General features: G+C 38.4%; 2 protein-coding genes across 2 annotated transcripts in view; both read right to left on the bottom strand.

Moving 5' to 3' along the window:
• Positions 1–832: 832 nt before the first annotated feature.
• Positions 833–2,971, bottom strand: FOXI1 (forkhead box I1; the record flags this gene model as incomplete). Its single annotated transcript, XM_082489839.1, is given in 5 exon segments — positions 833–901; positions 903–932; positions 934–969; positions 971–1,386; positions 2,398–2,971. Coding segments are annotated over 5 exon segments (1,125 nt in total).
• Positions 2,972–15,631: 12,660 nt separating this feature from the next.
• Positions 15,632–23,479, bottom strand: part of DOCK2 (dedicator of cytokinesis 2) — a gene marked incomplete at its 5' end in the record, with an annotated part of 219,255 nt that continues 211,407 nt past the window's right edge. The window contains 5 exons of the mRNA XM_082489775.1: positions 15,632–16,539; positions 17,929–18,071; positions 19,094–19,214; positions 20,698–20,878; positions 22,595–22,722. Coding sequence (XP_082345901.1) covers positions 16,465–16,539; positions 17,929–18,071; positions 19,094–19,214; positions 20,698–20,878; positions 22,595–22,722 — 648 coding nt within the window. The 3' untranslated portion in view covers positions 15,632–16,464. The remainder of the gene's footprint in view (positions 16,540–17,928; positions 18,072–19,093; positions 19,215–20,697; positions 20,879–22,594; positions 22,723–23,479) is intronic.

The raw sequence follows: 23,479 nt of genomic DNA, 5'->3' as shown, positions 1-23,479 counted from the left end.
TTCTTAGAAAACACATGTATTATATATATATACAGGACAGAGCCTGTTTTCCTTATGTGAATAGATTTGCATGTGTAAGGCAAAAAAAAAAAAAAAAAATTGACCCTGTAATTATAATTGAAAACACTAAGATCCAGCTGCACCAGCAGAAGACAATGCCATTATATTTTGTTATGCTTCCCTTTGGTTTCAAAATGACTGTTGTGTCCATGATGATACTAGCTTGCTTCACAGCCATATTCCCCTTGGGGTTGAAAAGAGATCAAAATTTAGACAATGTATGCACTAGTATTAGAGAAAACCAAAGACAGCACTCACCATTCAAATGTTGTTTGTTACTCACTATACAGTAGTTTTTATTATAGATCCTTCAGTGTCTCAGAATAGCTTTGGCCAAATAAGAACTTGCTAAGCATGTCTAGTACAGGCAGCCTATATCAGCAAGAAAGGATATTTAATGATATAACCACATTTCTATTAGCACTTTAAATAGCATAGCAATATTAGTACCATGGCAGAAAAAGCTTCGTGCCTAAGGCAAACAGTAACTTCTCAAGGATGTCTGTAGAGGACCATGGTTGGCAGCAGTACAAGCACAGTGTCTCAGGAGAACTCTTCACTACGCTTGCTGTTATGATCCCTGATTTTTTATGTGGAGCTGCCAAATGTGGAGTGTTTGTGATTTGAATAAGTGTAATGGGTAACAAGTTTGCGACTGTCAGAAGGTAGGATGCAGTGTGGGTCCCAGAGACAACAGGCTAACACTAATCATCTGCCCACAGATCATTTAAGCTCATAAATAGCTATACTTCGGTGTCTTTGAATCCTCCATTTAAACCTCTGTTCCTTCCCTGGAATACAGCGTGTTATTTGTGCTGATACTGCTATAAAAATGGGTGTTAAACTGGTTGAGCACAGAGTTGCTGTAGCCAAGGTGGCCAGAAGGCATAGAATTGGACCACTCTCCCACACCATGACTGGCGATATTAGAGAGTGGAGAATAGGAATTAAAGCCTACCATATTCTGTCCCATTTTGTCAATGGGTTCAGAGTTGAGTCCCAAAGGCACTGAGCGGCTCACTGAGTTAGAGCCATTAACATACGCAGTCATACTGGAGAGGAAGTTACTGAGGCATGGGCTACTGGAAGATGGAGGTGGAGATCCTTTCTCAGGTGAATTGTCAGTCCCAGGTGATGAGTTTTCCAAGATATCCTGGTGCTCTACAGCTTTGGGGCTGCCAGTCAGGGCACTATCCTCTGATTTCTCAGATACAAGAGTGGCAGCACTACCCCCAATGTCAGACTTCCTTTTCCTCTTCCTGCGAAAGTTTCCATTGTCAAACATCTTTTCACAGTTTGGGTCCAGAGTCCAGTAATTCCCTTTTCCTGTCAGAGGGGACAAAAGCACATTTTTAGGTTAAAAATATGCACACAGAAAGCAAAGAGAAGCTGTCTAGGGCTTTACAATGTTGCTCTCATTTCACAGAAACAGAACAATTGCATGAGCAAAAAACATATCTATTTTCTCAACACACAAAAGCAGAAGTCTGTTGAATTCAGAAAACAGTGTAAAGTTTGGGGCTGTATCCTTTAGCCCTGACTCTTGACTCAGGTAAAACTACAAGTGGAGCCACTGGGAGTGCTTTTTGTTTTGTTTTGTTTGTCAAGGAAAGCAGATTTTCAGCATATTGCTGGTCCTCTGGATTTACAGCAGAGAGTAATCAAATCCCACATGGGCCTCCCTCAGATTCAGTGCAGTAGGATAGGTTTCTAATGAGATAGAACCAGATTTTTGGCCCTCTGTGGCAGCATAATTGAATGGCTTTTAAATGTTCCCAATGGTTCTTCACAGCTATTGACAGAAAACAATAAATAAAGGAACAATCTGACAGCATATCAGCCAAGGGGTTGGAAACAGCAGAGGTGTGATTCCAAGCAAAACACTATTTGAAACAAAGTAAAAGCAGACTGCTCTCCTCTTGAGAATTATTATTCACTCCCTGGATTTCTTTGACAAAACTGAGTTTGCCTTATCTCAATTTCATGAATTCCCACTTAAGTTTGACATAAGTCATATGCACGCCAAACGGGTTTTGAATGTGACTTGCTCAGTTAGACTGTTCCTGCGCTGGCTGTGCTTCATGCTCAGCACATCGATCAGCTCTCAGGAAGACCTAGAGCAGTAGAGAATCCCCTTCCCTGCAGAGATTTAATAGCAACACTGATCCAGACCTCAGCTAGGCATAGCTGCCTTCTATCTAGTTCAGACCTATGAAAACAGAAGATGTGTATGTCCTGTATCTAGACTATCACATCTCTTTACAATGTATTAGATTTTTTTAAATTAATCAAGTTTAATTAGGGGGGGGGGGGGAGAAGAGGGGGAGAGAGCTATACCTGGATCATCTTCATCTCGGGGCACCTTCTTGAAGCAGTCGTTGAGAGACAAGTTGTGCCGTATGGAGTTCTGCCAGCCAGCTTTGCTTTTGTTATAAAACGGGAAGTTGTCGGCCACATACTGGTAGATCTGACTGAGAGTCAGCCTCTTTTCAGGTGCTCCATGGATAGCCATGGCAATAAGTGCAGAATAGGAGTAAGGTGGTCTAACCAGCTTCATAAGCTCTTCTTGGGATGGGAGAGGAAGCCAGCCAAGGTCAGTTCCTCCCAAGCCGTGCACGTTAGGCAAGAGCTGCCTCTGCATCCCATAAGACTGAGGAATGAAGGGACTGGCATTGGATCCTGGGAGGTATGGTGGTGGGGTAATGGAAGGTCCATTTAGCCAGAGGTAAGGATTGGGAGTAGCGTTGTAATCCGTTGTCTCAAAGGTACTCGGTCGCTGTGGACTAGGGATATTCTGTGGATGGAAAAAGTTCTCATAGTAGATACTCATCTCTGGAGGTTCTTGACCAATATTTGGAAATTGTGGGCTGCAGCGTGGTGGTGAGTGCGTTTGTGGATCAAAGGAGCTCATGCTCTAACACAGGCAGCTGGTAAGTTATGACACACCTGTGCTAGTGCTCCTTTCCTGAGACAGGTGCATCACCTGTGCCCTTCCCTACGTACTTATGCACCTGTAAATGTTTCAGCTTGTGTGCCAGGCTCCACCCCACAGCCCTGAGTGGCTGCAGATGAGGACGATATCCTTTTTGGAATGCTGGCAGTCCCAGCCAGTCACTGATGTCACATCAACCAAACGTGAAAGTTACAACTGTTTATCTTCTTAAATGAATGAAGGAATTTTCCACTAATGTGATGCACATAAAGAAAGCCTTAGGTGCCTTGAAGTTAAATCCCCTAATCAGAGATCCTCCTCTTTCTACCTTTCACAATGAAGCTTTAGCATTTAGTATTTCTTTTTTTTAAAGACAAGACATTTTGTGCTGCTGCTAGTAACACCTCAGAATGCAAAAGCCATTGTCCCTTGTCAATGAAACAGTGAGCATATATATATACTTAAAAAAAAAAAAAAAAAAAAAAAAGAAAAAGGTCAGACTTCCCTTCCTTTCTGTAATTTTAATTGCAGAGTTGCTTGTACTTCCCTTTAGGCAATCACAATAGTACAGGCAAATTCTGTAGCTGGTTACTCACGTGAGTAATCTTACTGATATAAATGGAATTACTCCCTAAAGTAAGGATTAATCTTGTGAGAAAAAAAATTCAAGCTTAATCATCAAACCTTTCTTTAGAGCTTAAATTGTTGAACTGAGATGGAAAATCATTATTTGCTGCTTCCTCTTTGCTGCAGGATTGGTGCAGAGAGCTCATAAAACCTCTTAGCTGAATTTCCAAACAGGAAAGAGGCATTGTTCAGCACAGCTCTTTTCAGCTAAGTTCCAGTAACTTCATTTGAATCTATACACACAAAAGTTGATTCCTTAAAATTAAGTAACAAGGAAAAACCTCTAGGCCTTTTATGACTTGGAAAAATACTGCCTTGCATGGCACCCTGCACTTTCAAAGGAAGAAAAAGCAGAGCTTCAGTCTCACCAACACCTGTCTCAATGAGGATAGCTCTTACAACTGTCACTATAAAAACTGCACTATAGTTAAAAGCATAGTTGCAGTTCCCTTCAGAACTGATATTTGCATTTTTTTTTTATGTTTAAGGCACATACATACATTTGGAACTCGACTCAGCCTTAATAATCCATGCAATTAAAGAAAGTCCTGATATGACAAGGCCTGTAAAATGGCTGTAGTCCTATAATTTCTGCAGAAACACGAGTTTTGACCTGTAGATTTGGATTCCTGGCTGTAACAAAGACTTCTTTGCTTTGTCACACATTCCTCAATTCACTTAATCTTTTGTGCTGCAGCACCACCAAGATTTCCCCCCTCCCTAAGCATTAGTGATTCACTAATGTCGTGTTCATATTGTTGTTGCTTTGAAAGGTATGAAAAAAAATTCACTGGAAATACAGCTGAAATACTGAGTACAGAGTGACAAAGCTAGCCAATCTGCAAGCTCAGAAATGCATCTCTACAGCTGTTATTTTTAAAAGATACATGCTTTCACTACACATGAAATCGTTTGTACTGCAACTATGGACAAAAAAGTTGCTATTTTAATTTGAATGACAGAGTTCAGAGTTTGTAAATGCTAACTAGCCTACGCAGAGATAAACAGTAAAGAGACAAAAGGTAAGTGGAACATAGTGGTGGCTGGCTTATTTTCTAAGTGACAACTGCTATGCAAAAGGTGACTTGGACAAAAAAAAAGGTGATTATTTTGTCAGGAAATAATAATGCAAGTACCTCCCCTTCAAGAAAGTTATCTGAAATAATTTTTTTCTCCATAAGAATCCAAGTTACAAACAATCTGTTGGAGCAACATTGCCTACAGCTTACTAATTAACTTATTATCATAGAGATATATTTTAAAACTATATCTGTAGTCCTGGTCCTGCAAATATTAATGTTACAAATATTGTTAATAAACCCCCCCATTATTTACAGAAGAGTCAATGGAAGGAAATGTTTAAGAAATGCACAAATGAGTAAAAACGCTTTTACAATGAACTAACACCCAGAATATAGTGTGAAAAATAAACATAATAAATTTTTGGTCCTCTCAAAAAAATTCATTTTTGCTGAAAAAAAAACCCTTGAAACCCAATAAAAACTTGCAAATTTATTACTGCTCAGGGTTCATTTATTCCAGGAAGTAAAAATTCAGCTAACTGCATCATGGACTTGGATGAGTGGCATCTAAATACTTATTCCCTGAGGTGCTCTGCATGTACAGTTACAGTTAATATACACTAAAGTGGGTGCCGAGTGAATACATGCTTTGAAAATATACCAGCCTTTACAAAGGAAAAAAATATTACTTCTGCAACCAGAGACTGATGAACGTTGTAAAACTTCTTGTGCAAATTACTCTTTATGAAGTTTTAGTGCAGTGCATTTTAGCACTAGGTAAATGTAGCTGTGCTCTGCAGCTGCCTGAGAATGCATTTTACTAACAGACCTACCTTGATGCAACATCTGAGCAAAGTGTCACACAGAACTAAAGCAAGGACTGAGTTGAAGAATGGCAAGTACTCCTTTTACAGCAATATGAGTGTAAAGACAACTCTAGGCTTCTGCCTATGGACCTCTGATAGAGAGTGCAAAGTTCTGATCCCTCCCTTGCATGTGTGTGCTGGCACAGCTTCTAGCATAGGCACGATCCGATCAGCAACATTTTTCTTCCAACTGAAGGGTATAAACAATGCCAGTAAAAATGGCACTTTGTCAGTTCTATGTGCACACCTTACTGCTTGAGAATCACTGCAATACATGTTCCTGTATAGCACTTCTGGTGCAGATGCTCTTATGCAGGCAAAAGGTAGCAAGAAAAGAATAAGCTTTGCTTGAGCTGCGATTGCTGAGCAGGGCTGGTCAGAACTGGAGCTGAGTCTAGCCAGGAATACTGCCCTGGGGTCCTCACCACTCAGACCCCTGTCCTTGGCAGGGCTGGAAGAAGGTAGCAATCCCAGAAGTGGAGAAAGGAAAAAGAAAAAAGGTGAGGCTTCCATATAAAGAGGCTGGGAAAAGGTGATACGCTGACGAAGCTATGCTAACAGATCATGTTTAGGGCTGAAAAACTCTAGAAATAAAATGGAGGCTGATGCTGGAGTCATAGTTTAGTGATCATTACTTCCAAATGCATTTGGTTTGGTGAGGTCTTTGTAGGTATAATGCATCTTGTTTTTAACATTTCTTTTTACTGCAGTAGTACTGTACAGCCCTGAGCGCACATCTCTACCAGATGGAAGTCTGACCAACTACAGGTTCTTGTCAAACCAAAGATTGTTGTCAATGCTTGTGTTACATGAAGATTTGCTCTTCTTGATTTCTAAAGCAAAGCTCCAAAACCTGCAAGGTTGAGGCCAGCTCCTGCAGAACCGTCATTCTCTATGGGTTTTTTAGGTCAGCTCCTATGTACCCCCCTACTCCAGCCAACAGTAATATTTCTTCACACTGATTGCCCTTTTACAAAGGAAACGAAAATTGTCTGAAAACTTGGGTTATGAAAAGTTCAAACTAATTTCATTAAAAAGGGGATTCCTCAGCATTTTCACTTATACTCCAAAGTAACCTATACATTCAGTGTTTTTGAAATTCAGTGACTTGGAGAAGTGCATACACACCAGCACACAGTAGGAAGCAAAAGCACAGGGGTCAAAAGGTAGAGAATTATATGGGGAACTCTCTGTACACTTTTGTAACATTTTGGCAGAGATACTCCTAACTACCTTCTTAACTGCATCTTTTGAAACGATAAAGCAAAATAAAGCATGATACCTGCTAGTCTCACAAGCACCTTTAGGTCACCGTACTGTTTCACAGTGTGACAATTTTAGAGAACTTTTAGATCAAGAGCACCATGCCTACATGATGCGAAGTAAAACAGTGCAAACCCACTCTAATGACTCAAAACACATTCAAAATTTTATAGTAGTAACTTCATCCTGGCAAACCTTATACTGCGTATCCTTTGTCCCTCATATAGCCAACATAAAGCACTCTGCATCATGTACTTTTGCTAATTGGTCAGAAATTAAATTGCTTGTTTACACTTGATCCAGATCACAGTACATATTTCCTGATAATCCCATGGTGTAGAGATCTATTTTTAATGAATATCAAGCTTTAGGATGTACTGTTAACATTGTGTGTAATCCCAAGCATGGTGTATTATCACAGTTTAACACCTTGCTGCAGAAAAGTCCATCCAAGCTATTCATGTGGTCACAAAGAAGAGGGAAAAATTGTTTTTAAAAGAAAAGTGTTGATATACAACTCAGTAAACCAAGCAACCCACCTTGTTTCAAACAATTCACACACTGAATTCAGAAACAGTTCAGTATCCATCAATAAGACATTTTCACATAATGACCAATTATCTATATTCTTGGTTACCTAGTAGATTACTTGTAGAATTCTTCATGTCTTATTCCAATAACCTGCCCAGTGTATGCACAAAAACCACACTATCAGAAGAAACAAGGTGTAGCAGGCAAAACAATGCCATCTCAAGGTCATTACAAAAGCATAGGCAATGTAAAATACAGTATTGCAAAACAAGGGAACTGAGCTTTATTTCTAGAAATGCGGGTTGAACATTAAATTAATGGAAAAGGCGGTATCTTTTGGATCTGTGCCGTACATGCTGCAATGCTAAAATGCCCTCGGAGTTTTTAAGTCTTCCAGAACAAAACCACTGTCGTTTTTTAAAGGAACTTTATAACTGGGGTTTTAGAAGACTGTAAAACCTTATAAGGGCTAGTAGCTGTTTTCTGACCATGAGAACTATGATAATAAACAGTCATAACTCCTGCTTCAACAAAGGGTGTCCACAATCTTGCCAATGTATAATATGGTAGAGGGGCTTAGGTGTCCTCTGACTTATGTATTAGTCATGACAGGCTGTAGGCAGGCCAGAAATCTGTAGCTTCCATTTGGCTGCCTATGTCTCCCATGAGATCTACTGCATTTAGATACACAGACGTGCTCAGCCCTGCAATGGAGAGATACCTCAAGTAAACCACAGGGAGAGATTCTGTAACAAATTCCCCTCGTATTAGAATGAGGCATCTCTCAATTATGAGAAATTAGTACAAATATAGATCCTTCAATCAATTATACTTTGACAACCTCATGACTGCTACCAGCTTCCAAACAGCTGAGATGCTTGCCTGTTTCAGATTAACTGCTTATTCTTCTATGCTTGCCACTAAATATTTGTTTATACTATAAATAAATGGTGCTAAAATCAAACGAGGTGTTGTATTAACATCAGTTGTGTTTACCAAGGAAATTAATCTGTACACCTTTCCAAACCCCTCAGAGTTTAAGTTCTTGTGCATTTCAATGAGATGCATAACAGGATTTATACAAAGAAAAAATAGTAACGTGCTAATACTTCTGTTTCGATCAGATTTCAGCATCAAGGTATTTGCTTGTATGGATAAATCAGCTCCTCCCACAACTGAAATGAGATCTTTTAGATCTGAAATGAGATCTTTTAGATCTGAAATGAGACCTTTTAGATCTGAAATGAGACATTTTAGAAGCGAGGATTTTTCAGAAAACATAACTTCCTTTTTCTTTTTTTTTTTTTTTTTTAAATGTTTTGTTCACAGTGTTCTATACCCTTTGGTACTTGCACAACACAAACACTTGGGGGAAATTAATTAGCAACTAAAACTGATAAGTGAATTGGTACAATTTTAAGTGCAGGGAACTACTCTATGGACACACCCAGTCAGAGATAAACTTAAGGTTGTTTTAATGTAACCAGGGTTTAACTGCAGTAAACTAAGATCATCTAATTTGTGAATAGGATGATTTACAGTGTTAATAATCCTTGCACTTCCAGTTGTTCCACTGGTATCGGGGTAGACAAATCAGTAGTTGTTCTATTATATGGGCAAAGGATTGCAACTACTTATCTCCCCCTAGTGATAATTTTTGAAAATGTATCAAATTCGTCCTGATTTGCCCTAGAGATAACTTAGTAACAAGTTTTTATACTGGCATGATCACTATCCCCCTAGCAATATTACATTGATCTAGATTTGTAATTCTGGGATCTGTAAAAATAACCAATGGTATATGTAAACATTTTTAACCTTTTCATTTTAGAATCCTTTGTTTGCTTTGAAATTCTGTGCAGAAATTCTGGTAAATTTAGAGACTTACATCTTTCTTTTAGGTTTGTTTCCTTTACTCTTTTGTTTTCCAGTACTTATCTCCAATAGTACTCTTTTCTTGTCTTGTCTTGTGAAAGTGTAAAAGCAGATGTTAAAGATTCTACAAATTCAAGCATTGTGCATTAGTACTATTGAGTGTGTCAAAGCACTACTGAAGTATTGCCGAGTGCATGAAAGCAACTGAAGTCATGTAGTAAAGACTTCACGTTCCTCTTTGTAGAATCCAGGTATCCAACCACAACGTGCTTTATTGTATGCCATACTACAATATTCCTGGCTAAAATAGCTGCATCTAAAGCAACTCTATCCAGGGCTGTCGTCTTCTGCGTAAAGACACACAGGCGAACATTCTGGGGAAAATCTTCCCTCAAAATATCTGTCAAACATGAAGGGTTTTTTTAAGACTATTTCTAGTTATAACAGTGCCGGATTCCTACTACTTGTAAGTCTTTTTTTTTGGCTGCTGGCCAGCCAACTCAGGGCATAGATACCTTAAATGACTGTTTTCTGATCCCCATCATCTGTCCTGTGCCTTTTGAATCAATCACTGATTAAATCCATTGTAACACCATGAACAGCCACCTACCACCAGCTGAACTAATTCTAGTTAATGGCAAGGCCTCTGCAGTGTTAGCTGTGAATGAGAGATCCTTCATGCCTCTCACATTAACCTGTTAGTAAATGCAGGTTGAATACCTGCATAATGAGGCATATGGAGCTGCAATACACACTAATACTCATGAAGAAAAAATCATTAACACAGAAACTATATTTGTTACAACACAGACACTCACAGTGGCCATCTAATTCTAGGGTCAGCCATATGGCACAGTGGAGCTTTCTGCTCTCCTGGAAGGTAAAAAACTACAGTGAAAAGGGATAATTCTATCCAAAACCCAATCAGATCAAACTGTCCTCGCTTTAAAACCATGATTAAATTTATCTAACATTTTAAAGTTTATGAAATCCATGGCCTACCTGACATTTGTTTGCAGAGCAATTATTCGTTTACAGTGTTAATCTTTAGCACACACTGCATCATGATAGCAAATCAGAATAGAAAATTACAGACTGAGTCAATAAAGAGCAACTACTCTCCTCACCCCGTAGCAGTAAATATTGCCAATGCTGAAGTCCTTATAACTGAGGGCAGCCCCTGGAATGTTGCTCAATGTTCCCTCTCAAAAGGACCTTGAATGCCTAAGAGCAGGTAGGAACTCAGTTCTGGGAGTGAAATACAAGTAAATACCATAATACTAGTGACTGCTCCAAGGCATCCAGGATAGGAGGTGGCTGCAAGCCTATCTCATGGAGGCTTCCATATTCCTTGGAAAAAAAGATTTGTGTAACACGATGAACGTATCCACCTCCAAAAATTAATGAGGGAATTGATTTCTACATGAGAAGGATCCTGTGTTTGGCTAAGTTATTTCTTTTATTTTCCTGCCCTCTGGAGAATTGACCTGTGCTATTGTTTTAAAAAGAATTCCCTGTGTCTAGAAGATTCCCATTATGTTGGCATATACGGAACCAGTCTCTGGGATAAATGTTTCATCTCTTACATAGCATTGCACTGAAGCTGGAACAAAAAAGTGTCTTTTGGTCTTTTCATGATAGTTAAGATAAAATCCTTCAAAATGGAAGAGCAAGTTAGCACAGAGAATTATGTGATTAGATGGCTTTAAACACAACTCCTGGACCTCAGCTGACTTAAACAGAAACCAGATTTAATAACAAACAAAACCCTCATCTTCTGTCCTACTTTGCTATTTTAAAAACACATTTAACAGCTTTTCTTGTTTAAAAGTGCCCTCATCCCATGATCAGGGTGGAACAGACCTACCTGGGATCTTGACAAGCTTTCAGTGATTTAATTTATATCATTATTTCAAAGATGCTTCCATTGCTCTTCCTTGGGCTTAAATAAATGTTCCTTGATAATCAGCCAGACATGATACAGCTGTTGCAATGCTGTGACATTAGTGAGCAGCTGATTCAGAATCTATATAGTTGTAAGTACAATAAAATACTTATGTATTTATCCTAGTCCAAAGCAGAAATTTATGCTCATTAATGCAATCAATGGCAAATCTCATTATGACTCTCGGTATAGATTGTACTGTGTGATTTACCAGCCATCAGTTGTTGAATTGCTACAAGACTTCATATTCAAACTGATTGAGTCAAATCATCTAAGTCCAGTTCACTTTCTCAGCAGTTTCCCATCATCATTCCAATGTTTTTTTTCTTGCAGGATTCCTTGCACATACCTTCAACTTATTTTAAATTAATGAGTCTGCTCCATCATTGCCACTAGCAACGAAGCAAGCAGCAAAACAGCCAAACAACAAAAGCTGTGAATATCAAATGGGTTAAGGAGAGCAACTCGATCTCCGAATCCATTTTGTCATTGAAATGTCAGTAACTTCAGTAACATGACACAAAAGCTCTAACCTGTCTACCCATTCCCAGCTCTTCTAATTGCTGTGAACAAGCACTTGGCACAGGTTTATTGTTTTTTTGCCAGTTCAGGTTAGGAACTGTTATTCCACTGTTATTCCATTACAGCTTCCTTGTATCAGTAACTGTGGGAGCAAACTGCCTTTGCATCTCAAATCTCATATGGAGTAGAGTAGTCCACCATGTCGGTTGTATGAGTTCTGTTCTTCAGAGACCAGTATGGCAAAAGGTTCCTTCAATTTAAACATGATGAAATTGGACACATGCTGGACTCTCAGAATCTTCTACACTACTAAGGCTACCGTTCACATGATGCATAAGCAAGACATACAGGAAAATCTACAGTGTTGTACTGCCTTTATTCTAACATACTGAGCTGAGTTAATTTAACTTGTTTGTTGTGACGTATCAACTACGAACAGGCTGGAAAAGGAAAAAATTGTTGATTTAGAATTGTGCACTTCCAAAATTATGAAGAAATCCAATCCTCTTTCTCTCCCATACAAGACTGTTGTGTCACGAGACAGAGAGAATTCTCATTCTGCCTTAATGAATCTTTAAAGAAAGGTCAGAGACTTGATGAACAAATCTGAGAACTAGGGAAAAAGCCAAAAGCCAGACCAAACAATATCAACGAGGAAAATGAAAACAGAGATCCAGTGATGCCTAATGTGTCTGTGGACTCCATACAGAATAACCAATATGGCACCCATTACCTCCACTGGGGGTTGGAAGTAGTTGATCTTTAAGGTCTCTTCCAACCCAAACCATTCTATCATTCTAGTCACCCGAAATTTCCATTGTCTAATAAAAAAAGATTACAGACTGTATGTGATACAGCTAAAATTTCAATGTCAAGCAGCACCTGCAACAAATACACAGGTCTATCTCACATTAATTCTCAGTTCAAGAACACAACGTGTTCCTAGGGTCTATAAAATCTTTAATAAAACTCTTCTTCCTGCTCAGAAACTTGATCCTTATTGACTTACACTCTGAGCACCTTCCTATAGCTCACCCCAGCTAATTTTAATTGAAATTTTAAAAGCATTAAATTCCCCCAATGAATAATTAAGTCATAATTTCATAATGAGGACTTGGACAGTATCACTCATGGCACAAACAAGGGCAGGTTGGATACCCAAGTTAGTTAAAGAATACGTTGGTGTAACGGAATGCTAACAATTGCTGTCTATGACCAGACCTTATGGTGCACTGACACAGACCACTATTACTAACATAGTGTTGCACTCCATGAGAAATAAAGCCCTGGTGTCTGCATCTAAACTTGAGACATCTAGCTAACTGAAGAGACACAGCATGCAGCTTAAATGCATCTTACACTGTTGCAGTGTAACAGCTTTCTACAGGTCAGCCCATAAAATCTTAGCTGTACATGCAGTCTTTCCTACCCCATCCTAAATGTTATTTATTACATGCTCACACTACCCAATCATTATCTTAGTGCCATGCAGTCCAGAAAGCCAGACCATTACTGTCTAGACTATCTGAAAGGTCTAAGAGAAGAGAAATAAACTCTGATACATAAAGCACATGAATTGTGCTATTATGTCCAGAAATGCTTTTCTGACCTTGCACGGTGGGAGGTGGTACAGATTACAGGTGAAGCTACTGCTGCTTCATAAGTACCCTGGGACAGCAGCCAAAGCCCGACCCTATATCCTGGAATAAATTTCTGCCCTCTGTGCTTCACATCAAAGAATGTCAAATACATAGGTTCTGTATGGCTGCCTGAGTAGATCTTCCTCTGCATACTTGAACTAAAGGCCTGTTTAGCTTTTAACAGAAATGACAATAATCAGTGCTGATTTACATTTTTCAACAGATGTTGCCAGATTGCCATACTTGCACTTTATTAGCCCGGGGTATAATTTGTTCTTCAGGCTATGTTGTCTATTTGGTCTAAATGTCAGTATCCACACTTTCTGGAAACTTGTGAATGGCTGGAGCTTGTTGTCCAAACGTCCTTAAAATTCCAGTTCCATGTACTGCCATGTTCTTGGCAGTTATTTTTTCTTAGTTAATTTTGCTTTTCTGTTAAGAGCTCATTTACATGATTTCTGGCTTGAAACAGATTCAAAACTGGGCTGGCAAGAAGAGGACAATCTGTGATGTGGGATAACTAATAAGATTTTTGCTGATATTTGGTAAATTAAGTGCAAATGTAAACTTTTCATCCAAAATTATACTAAAACCCAAGCAAATCACAAGCAAGATTCTTGTGCTAAACACTCAACACCAAACTTGATTAAGATGATTAAGGGCTTGGAGCATCTGCCTTATGAGGAAAGGCTGAGAGAGCTGGGACTCTTTAGCCTGGAGAAGAGAAGGCTGAGGGGAGACCTTATTATGGCGTACAAGTATCTAAAGGGTGGGTTGAAGGAGGATGGAGCCAGGCTCTTTTCAATGGTTCCCAGTGACAGGACGAGGGGTAATGGGCACAAGTTAGAACACAGGAAGTTCCGTTCAAATACACGGAAACACTTCTTTACGGTGAGGGTGACAGAGCACTGGCACAGGCTGCCCAGGGAGGTTGTGGAGTCCCCTTCTTCGGAGATTTTCAAGCCCCGCCTGGATGCAGTCCTGAGTAATGTGCTCTGGGCAATCCTGCTTTAGCAGGGGAGTTGGACTAGATGATCTCTAGAGGTCCCTTCCAACTCTGAAAACTCCATGATTCCGTGAAACTTCCTTTGGACATTGTGGTCTGCCTTCCTGGTATTTGCTTCTGGGCTCCTCATTCCCTTCATTCTTTGTACTTTTTTATTTAGAACCACAGTACTTTAATTATAATTTATAGTAAGAGCTTCAGGTAAAACTCCTTTATTCCACTGTCACATGAAAACATAGCTGCAAGATACCACAAGCAAAGAATAACCTTTACCAGGTTTCTTTATGAAGAATAAACAGTTGCTAAATCATCCTTTTCTTATTCATTCCCAGTGGAACCAAATCTTTTCTTTTGAAATAGTTTTTGTTTTGTGATATCATCTTCAATGTATCTGCAAATAATATTGAAGGACAACCTGGGTACCTTCCCTCTTCTTCCCCCAGGTTAGCAAGATGTTAAATGTGCACTCCTCAGCCTTCCACTTCCTCCCACTCACAGATAACCTACTCTATTAAACTGAAGTTTTTTGCTAGAAAAGTCTTTTTCTTCCTTTGTGCTTCCTCAGAAGCAGTATCAAGTTGCTGTGAAAAGCAAATGACACAAAAAGTCTATCAGTATCCATGCCAACAAACACTGTAGTTAATGTTAAAAATGGACCCATTTTGTTTTGCTGTCTATGGTTATTCTAGTGAAAAGTATTTCTTGGCACAGTATTAGTTCCAATGGCAAATATTTCCAACTTCTCACAGAAAACAATCGCTAATTATTTTTGTAGAAAACAGCTTCACACTGACAACTTGCAAAGAGAGTCTAAATTCATTAAATAAATTATTCATGCTGAACATAAAAGTGTTTTTAGAAATAGTTAGGCTTAGAACAAACTGAGGATTTCTTTCCATTGATTCAACCATTCAGCAAGGAATAATTTTAACCTCTCTGTCTTTCCCATATCCACATAAATGGCAACAAGGCCCATCCACACTACACCTGGTCGTATTTAATGAATATAGACCTATGTAGGTGTCTGAAACATAAAGGGATGAGTGAAGGAAATAAATTATTTACCTTTTGGAAACCTTTATATTTAGATAACATACTTACCTTTATAAAGAACTGACAGGTTATACAGAATGCTGAGATGCTGACCTGCAGTGCTGTCTAGCTTCATGCCAATAAGGCATTATCTTCCAACCCTACCTCATGAGTTGGAGACACACAGAAAATCAATTTTGAAAGCAGAACACATGGACTTGTAGAATCTCATTTGCTGTCAGTAAGAAACTATTCCCTTATATACAAAGATATCTAGACAGTTCAGGGAGAAAGGTTCAAGGCAAGGAAATAAATTTTTAACATTTTATTGATGAACAGCAGAAAATGCAGCTTTTGTTTATCATACTGCTGGATGTAGTATCAATTTGTACATGTGTAAATAAACTTTTGCTTGTTTTCAACAGAATAGCCGCTGTTCTGCAAATAACTAGGGCATATCGTGCCACAGTCATGGGCATAACCCAGAGAAAGATCGAAGATACGGAGCAGTGTGGTGGGAGCAGCAGAGGGATCTGAGGACTGTAAATCCAGCTACAGCCACAGAGTAAATTGTCAGTGGCTATTTTGTGCTGAGCCATCTGTTGCCTTGACTACACTGCCAGCAATAGTTTAAAGATAGCTGGAGTGTGTCTATACAAGCTACACAAAATGATAACTTCTACGCTCTTTGAAAAGAACAGAATCTGACTTACATTATACAATAAGCATTGAAGATGGCCTTTTACTACATCTTTCTTCCCAGGAACAATTTTTGTCACCAGGGAACACACAATGCCCTTTGACCTGTATAACCAAAGGCTCAATAAACTTCTGTTTCATATCCTGGTGGACACATTCTGTAGTATTTTCTTCAAATGATTCCTGGTAGGGGGGAGCATCTGTCGGTCCCATCCAGGGTGCCCCATGTCCCCAGGAGCCAATTCGGCCTAAACTACAACAAAATGTTATTCCTATACCTGTATGGTAAGTAACTTCTCAGAGCTTCTGAATATTGCTGTTCATATTCTCTGTTAGCCATCTATGTTATCAGTGCCGTTCTTTAGAGTAGATGGTGCTCTAAAATAGGATATATATGTATACATAATTATTTTTGGTTGAGAAGTGGCCTTGTAACGGAATGAATTAGAGATCTGTAGATGAAGATTTGAAATGGTGCTCCACAGACTGCTTTCCATCTTCTAGAACTTTGGAAATACGCTGGAAAAAAAAAAAAAAAGAGGAACAGAGTGCCATATGTTAAAATTGCTAATGTAACATGTATATTATGGCCTTAAGATATGGCTAGCGAAAAAAGATGTTGACCAAATCCTGGATATTTTGAATTCATTTCTCTATCCTGAAAAACCATAAACCTATATCTAAACTTGTCCACATGATTCCAATCATGCTGAGGAAGTGCCGTACAAATGGATTTGTGGCTTTATTCAATCCTTTCTTAGACTTTTAAAAGAGGACATTTTGTCCTCCTTATTTTATATGCTATTTAAGTTTAAATATGAGTGGATGAGATCATGTTAAAAAGATGTTACTCCTGTGTCTGAAAAGAACAAGTATGTGATAAATTGAATATAAGTGAAATCCTACAGACTTCAAATTAATAGGTTATTCTTGTTCCTACCAGAAACAACATGATTATGAACACATCTGCATTTAGCAGATTTTCCTAAACGTTGCTCTATGGTGCCTGAAGGCACTATCTATATTTTTTAAGACTACAGAACTAATGTATGAAAATAAAACCTATTCTCCAGAAAAAAAAAATTAAAAATTAAAAAAAAAAAAATCAACCATTGTTTTGAAAGATCAGCAAAGAGTTGATGTGTAAAATATTACAAGTGTCACAGAATGCTAATGCAGTATGCTGATCAGTAGTTACCAGCATCTGCATGAAATGTCACCTTCCCACTACCTGAAAAAACAGGAAAACTTTGAAATTTTTGAATCTTAATATCTGCACTGAATATATATTTTTTGATTTTGAACACTACATTAAATTCAGTGGTTTTAATTTTGTGAAATTTCCACAGTGAAATTTCCAATTTTCATCTGTGAAAGTTTTTGTTCTTTAAAGGAAGGCAACCTGTTTTAAGCAGCATTAATGACTCCAGTGCAAGCCAATTTCTACTTTCAAATAAGCATCCCTGACATCAGAAATGGACTCACACTGTGCATGTTTTGCCATGTGTTGCCAGCTTACTCTGATGCTAGTGCTAACTGCCCAATGTTATTAAATCAAACAAGAAATAATTGCGTTCCTCTTTTGCTAATAAATGTTATAGAAAGCAAATCAGAGAAAATCAGTAGGTCAAATGAGACCTCTTGTGGTACAGATGCAGAACTGCACATCTGTGCCTTCCTCATAAACACAAATATGTACCTCTATACTCCAGAAAGCAGTCAGAGGCAAATTTTTGCTTCCCTATACAGCTTCCACTCCTCTCTGATGAGAGAAGTAAGAAAAAAAAAAAGATAAAAAAAAGAACATGACTTTTGATCTTAGGGTATTTTAAAATGACTTAATTTTCAGAGCACAGAATTTTTGAAGATGTAACACTCTCTTTTTCCCCATAAACACACAGAACTTACCATTGTCTTAAATAACTGGTTGACTTTCTTTTTTTTGGAGGTTTTCTTGTCACCATCTGAGGTGGAAGGAAAGACTGGTTGACTCAACCTATGTGATGCAATTGTTTCATCAGGTGCCACAGGGCTGACGGACAGAGTTAATCCTTAGAATAGAAACATTGGTTGCACAAAACAAAACCAGGAAAGGAGAGTCAGAGCGTAAGATAAAGCAGAATTCAAAATAATGAACTACTGCAATTACTAGACAGAAATGAGACATTTTTAATCTAACTCTATCCTTAGAATACAAAAATAAGTAAAATCTTCCCCATTTGTTGATGGGGAAGCACTAAACTTCATTTCATTGAAACTGAATAGTGAAAGAAATTAACCTATCTGGTCAAAGAAGAAAAAAATATATAAATAGAAAAAGACGTGGGCCATGACAGTCTGTTGTGTTGTGCTAAATGTCTCTGTCCCCATCTTTCCAGATGTCTGTAAATTAGAGGGATAGATGAAGTGCAGGCTAAGAAATGGGATGTGCTATGGAAGAAGTAGGGAGTGAAGGGTATTGATATAGGGCACATTTTCTCTATATACCCTAGCCTAGAAATTCCACCTAGAGTCCCACCTTCAGTAACACTTTCCCCCCCTCTATCGTGCAACTGTCAGTCTTTCTAGTGGGAAGTTATGTTATCTTGTTTCTCCTTCCTCTTGCTGTGAGGGAAGGTTATGAGATTCCTCTCAAACATCAAAAGCAGAAGTTGAAAGCCTACTATGGGGCAATCTTTGGGCATATTCATCTGCCTAAGCAAAGTACAGAGCATTTCTTCCTGTTTCAAACGCTGTCCCTTGCTTCTGCAAGGGAGACCCTAACAAAGCAAGGAATATGAATAAACCTTGCCTCTTTCAAGGCAGAGGGAATGCCCACACTATACAAGGAAGCAAAATTTGGAGCTCCAGAAGTTACACTTTTAGAATTTGCATGCAGCACAATGGTACCAAGCAGCAGGAGCAGTCCAGCTTCCCATGCACAATATATGCTGAAATTGTAATCTTTGTCTCAGAGGCATAGAGCCATATAGCAAGAGCTACCTGATCTCTTGGAGCAAAGCCTTTATTGCTATGTTTTCTTAGCACAGCAATAAAGAAGTGCAAAACTCTTACCTTACTGTAAGCAGCTTACCTGGGATAGTTGGCATAGAACGACTGACAGAACTCATCTGCTTGAGCACGGATGTTTTCTGAGGTGCCACTGCATGTTCTGAGAGGTTGGTGTCACTCATGAACTCGTATTTCCTTGACAGCTGTTTAATAAAAAAAAAAAGTCATTAATGATGAGCTGAGATATGAGAAACAAAGATCTACACAAATTAATATTTTGTGAAAATCATAAAAGAAAATAATAAAGAAACTATCACACCTAACCCAAATTCTCTATGGGATTGTTTGCTGAGTAAACAGTAAAAGTAACTAGAAGCAGTAGAATTGTGTCCACGTATAATATTATACACTAGCTAAAAACACATAACAACTTTGTAGATGATTTGTAGTTAGGTAAATACTTCTCATTCCAGATAGAAAAAAAAACATTACTCCAAAAAAGCTAGCTAGAAGACATTCTGTAATCTGGAACTGTAGAATGGTATTCCTACCATGTCTTTGGAATAATACCATCAGCCAGCTCTGACTGATCTGCAAAGTAAAATGAAGTTTTGAATACGTTTTTCCTTATTGCATTAACATAGCCAGCTCGGCTGCAGCAAGGCTTGTCCCTATTTTTCTGAAGCAAAAGAAAATCCTGTAACTCATTGTGTAGTGAGACTCCCACAGTTAGCTGTGTTATCTAATTTAATCAAAAGAAAAAGGTGTTGCTTGTTTTTATATATTAATGCTTCTTAGAGCCTGACTGTGATTTCTCTCTCTCTTTTGTATGAGGATGTGTAGTGTAAGACAATCATAATCCTCTCTAAGTTTCACCTTGTTTCCCAAAAGAATCACTGAATTCACTTTGCCTTTGATTGCTCCAAAATTTTTTGATCAAATTACTTTTGCTTTCTCCATGTAATTCAACAATCTGTTATTGTTATTTTAATTTAGATAGGGCTTGTGTATCAAGAGGGCATCTTTCAATTTTTTTATTATTTCTTTTTATACTAAAAGAATAGAAGTCTCCTGAGAATTAAACTAAAAAAAAAAAAAAAAAAAGAAAAGAAAAAGCAAAAGCACGGTGTAAGTTACGTAAGTCATTCTAATGATCTAGCAGTGCAATAAAAGCACTCAGATGATCTATGCAGTGGGAGATGCCTGTGCTTCCAAACTTCAGTCTGGCACCATTTAAGGAACAGTGTTTGCAATCTTGCAATTTCCTAACAGCTGCATGTTCCATAACAAGGTACAAAACGTACAGGGCTCATCACTTTTGAAAAAGCCCTGACTGCAAGGAGCTGCCATGAAATGTCAGCACAGTCAATTGCCTCTCCACAGGAAAGCTAGCTTAACCCTCCCAATATAGCACTCCATTTCAAGCTAACCAAGCTTCAGAATTTGCAACTTTAGGGCTATATTATCTGTTATAAGCAAGTAAAGATGTTCTGATTTTTCCATTGATTTGTTTCCTCCCCAGCATCTTGTGGGTTTCATTCATAACAGGGCAGATCATCTCTGCATCCTGCATATGTCCTTTTATGACAGCTAGAGTTCTATGTGATACATTTTCTTTTTCCTAAGCAAAGGGGTAATGTCCTCTTTTTATAGATTATAAAATACTACGCTAAATCAGTAACATACGCATTTCATGTCAGAGACAGAAATATCAGGTGCCGTCTTCTCATCAGCAAACACCACACTGCTTCTTTTTGTTCTTTTCTTGGACCTTCTCATCTTTACTTCAGGGTGAGGATTAATTTGCAGAGCAGTCTCTTCTGATTCTGCTTTTACGGGCTTTGGTAGCACTACTTCCAGATCAAAGCTGCAGGAGCAAAAGAAAAAAGTACAAGTTGCTGAGCGATACTTTAAAAGCCACTGGTATTCTGATGTCATTTCCCTATGAAATATAAATGCAGGTCATCCTTTCCTTTGACTTTCTTTGCAGCCTTGCAAACTGTTGGCAAAAAGTATATGCATGTGCTTCAGCTGGCAACTGTAGATACAAATAACATGCCTTCAGGAGGTATGACATCGTTTTAAATTGTTGCAAAGAATGTAAAATACAAATACGAGTGCAAATCTCATTTTAAAGATTTTTGCATTAGCTTGAGAACTCCTAAACTAAACAGAGTTAGAGATCATAAGTTTATGCACAATGACGATGATCCTGAAAGCAAGACATGCTATTTTGGTTGTTGAAAACAGTGAAACAGAGTATTACTATTTATTCTCATGTTTTAAATGCATCTTCCTAGTTGTTTCAGTACATTTGACAACAATGCACATACCAAGTGATTAAAAAAATCTCCCTCCTTCTTTCCTCTAATTTTTATAGTTTAAAAATTGGGCTATTTTTCATTAAAAAAACCCCAAACCACCAAATATGAAATTGGTGCTGGCTTTACTCCCTTCTCTCCTGCTGTAATTAACCTATTGAACATGGGGTCAACTTACTTTACAACAAAAATTGTTAAAGCAAGTATAAGATGGTGCATTTGTTGACCTGTGCTTCCTAGAAACAAATTAGCATCATGAGAATTAGAAGAAGGTGAATAATTCAGCTGCTTAAGTATAGTTGTCTGGTTCCATAGGAGGCATGCTTTATTAGAGATGGGGCTGGCAGATACGCCCCAAATCATGTTTTTGTGATACACCCTTTTTGAGTGGAAGCTGAAGGGCAGGAAGAGCAGCCTATGGCACCTCACAACATGTGATACTACACATGTTTGTTAGACAACTCAAAAAATTTAATTAAGTATTGTTAAACCACAAACTGGCAGTCAAAGATGCAAGAATAGAGGGGTATCTTAAGAAGAAACACTTCCAAATTGGGGTCATACACTTTTGGACTTTTTACTGTTTAAAATTGAACTACTCAAAACGGGAGATCACAATCACAAAACATCACAATCAAACACTGCTCAGCAAGATCAATTTTATATGTGCCTTGTTTGGGAAGTTCTGTTGTGCCCAAAGGATAATTTATAAAGTGATCAAAACAATTTGTGGATGAAAAAGCTAATCAATACACCTATAACTGTTCTCTCAAAAGTTACGTTTCCCAATGTTGCAGTTAAGTAAGCATATTATGCAAAGCATTTAACATTACTACAAGCTTTATTAAAACATTCCACCTCCTTACTTGTAAGTTTGTAAAGTCTTTCCTCTTCCTCTCCAATTTTCACAAGCAATAAGATGCTAATTAACAGCTGTATAAAAAGAATCTTGCAAAACCCTCAGATCTTTGTATTTTTTTAAAATATCATTTAAATTATAAAATACATGTTTCCTGAAAATGAAATGCCACAATTTTCTTTTAGTAAGACTTGAGTATATTTTGTCTGTTAAGGTTGAAGTACTGTAGCTATAAGCCTGGCCGAAGTGATAGGTACAGTTAAAAATAATTTTGGCATAGTCTGAAGAGACTGATAGTGATCTTTATCCTTGAATAGCTTTGTTTTCAATCTTTCAGTTTCATCCCATAGAACTGTTCCAAAAACAGGACTGAAAGAAAATTTGTATTATATTCATAACCAACCTTTCTGAAGCAATTTTGTTTGGAGTACTGCAGTCTGAATTCATGGAAGTCAGTGAAATAACTGATAACTGACGATAGGATCTCAGCATTGATCTTGGCCGTCCTACTCTCTTGTCATCAAAATCTGGCTACAGGATGGAAAAGAAAAACATTTTCCGTCAAACAACTTCATGTGAAGCTCATTAATCCCTTTTCACTAGGTCTTGACCATAGCATAACTGTTTTAACATTTGGCATGAAAGAAGTTATGTGCTACCATTAATTGCTGTGATTGTTTCTTCGGTCTGGATACACTCTAAGACCTCTCAAACTCAGTGATACAGTGAGTAGCTAAATAAACTACAATTGATGTAATTAAGTTTATATTTGATAAAGAAATGAAAATAAACAGTGTCTGCTGATCTTATTTTGAGCAGACCTGGGGCATGCCATTTAAGTACTTGCTTGGGCAAATAGATTTAGTTAGAGGGGTGGCTGACACCCCAGAGGGCCGTGCTGCCATCCAGCGTGACCTGGACAGGCTGGAGAGCTGGGCAGAGAAGAACCTAATGAGGTTCAACAAAAGCAAGTGCAAGGTCCTGCACCTGGGGAGGAAGAACGCTAGGCACTAGTATAGGTTAGGGGCGGACCTGCTGGGAAGTAGCTCGGAGGAGAAGGATCTTGGGGTGGTGGTAGACAGTAAATTATCCATGGCCCAGCAATGTGCCCTTGTTGCCAAAAAGACCAATGGAATCCTGGGCTGCATAGGGAAGAGTGTGGCCAGTAGGTCGAGGGAGGTCATTCTCCCCCTCCACTCTGCACTGGTGAGGCCACAACTGGAATACTGTGTCCAGTTTTGGGCTCCCCAGTTCAAGAGGGACAGGGAACTGCTGGAGCGAGTCCAGC

The sequence above is a fragment of the Vanellus vanellus genome, assembly GCF_965231255.1.
Source record: "Vanellus vanellus genome assembly, chromosome: 13".
NCBI lineage: Eukaryota > Metazoa > Chordata > Aves > Charadriiformes > Charadriidae > Vanellus > Vanellus vanellus.
Note: the sequence above shows the minus strand (reverse complement) of the source record. Positions and strands in the feature narration are given on the sequence as shown.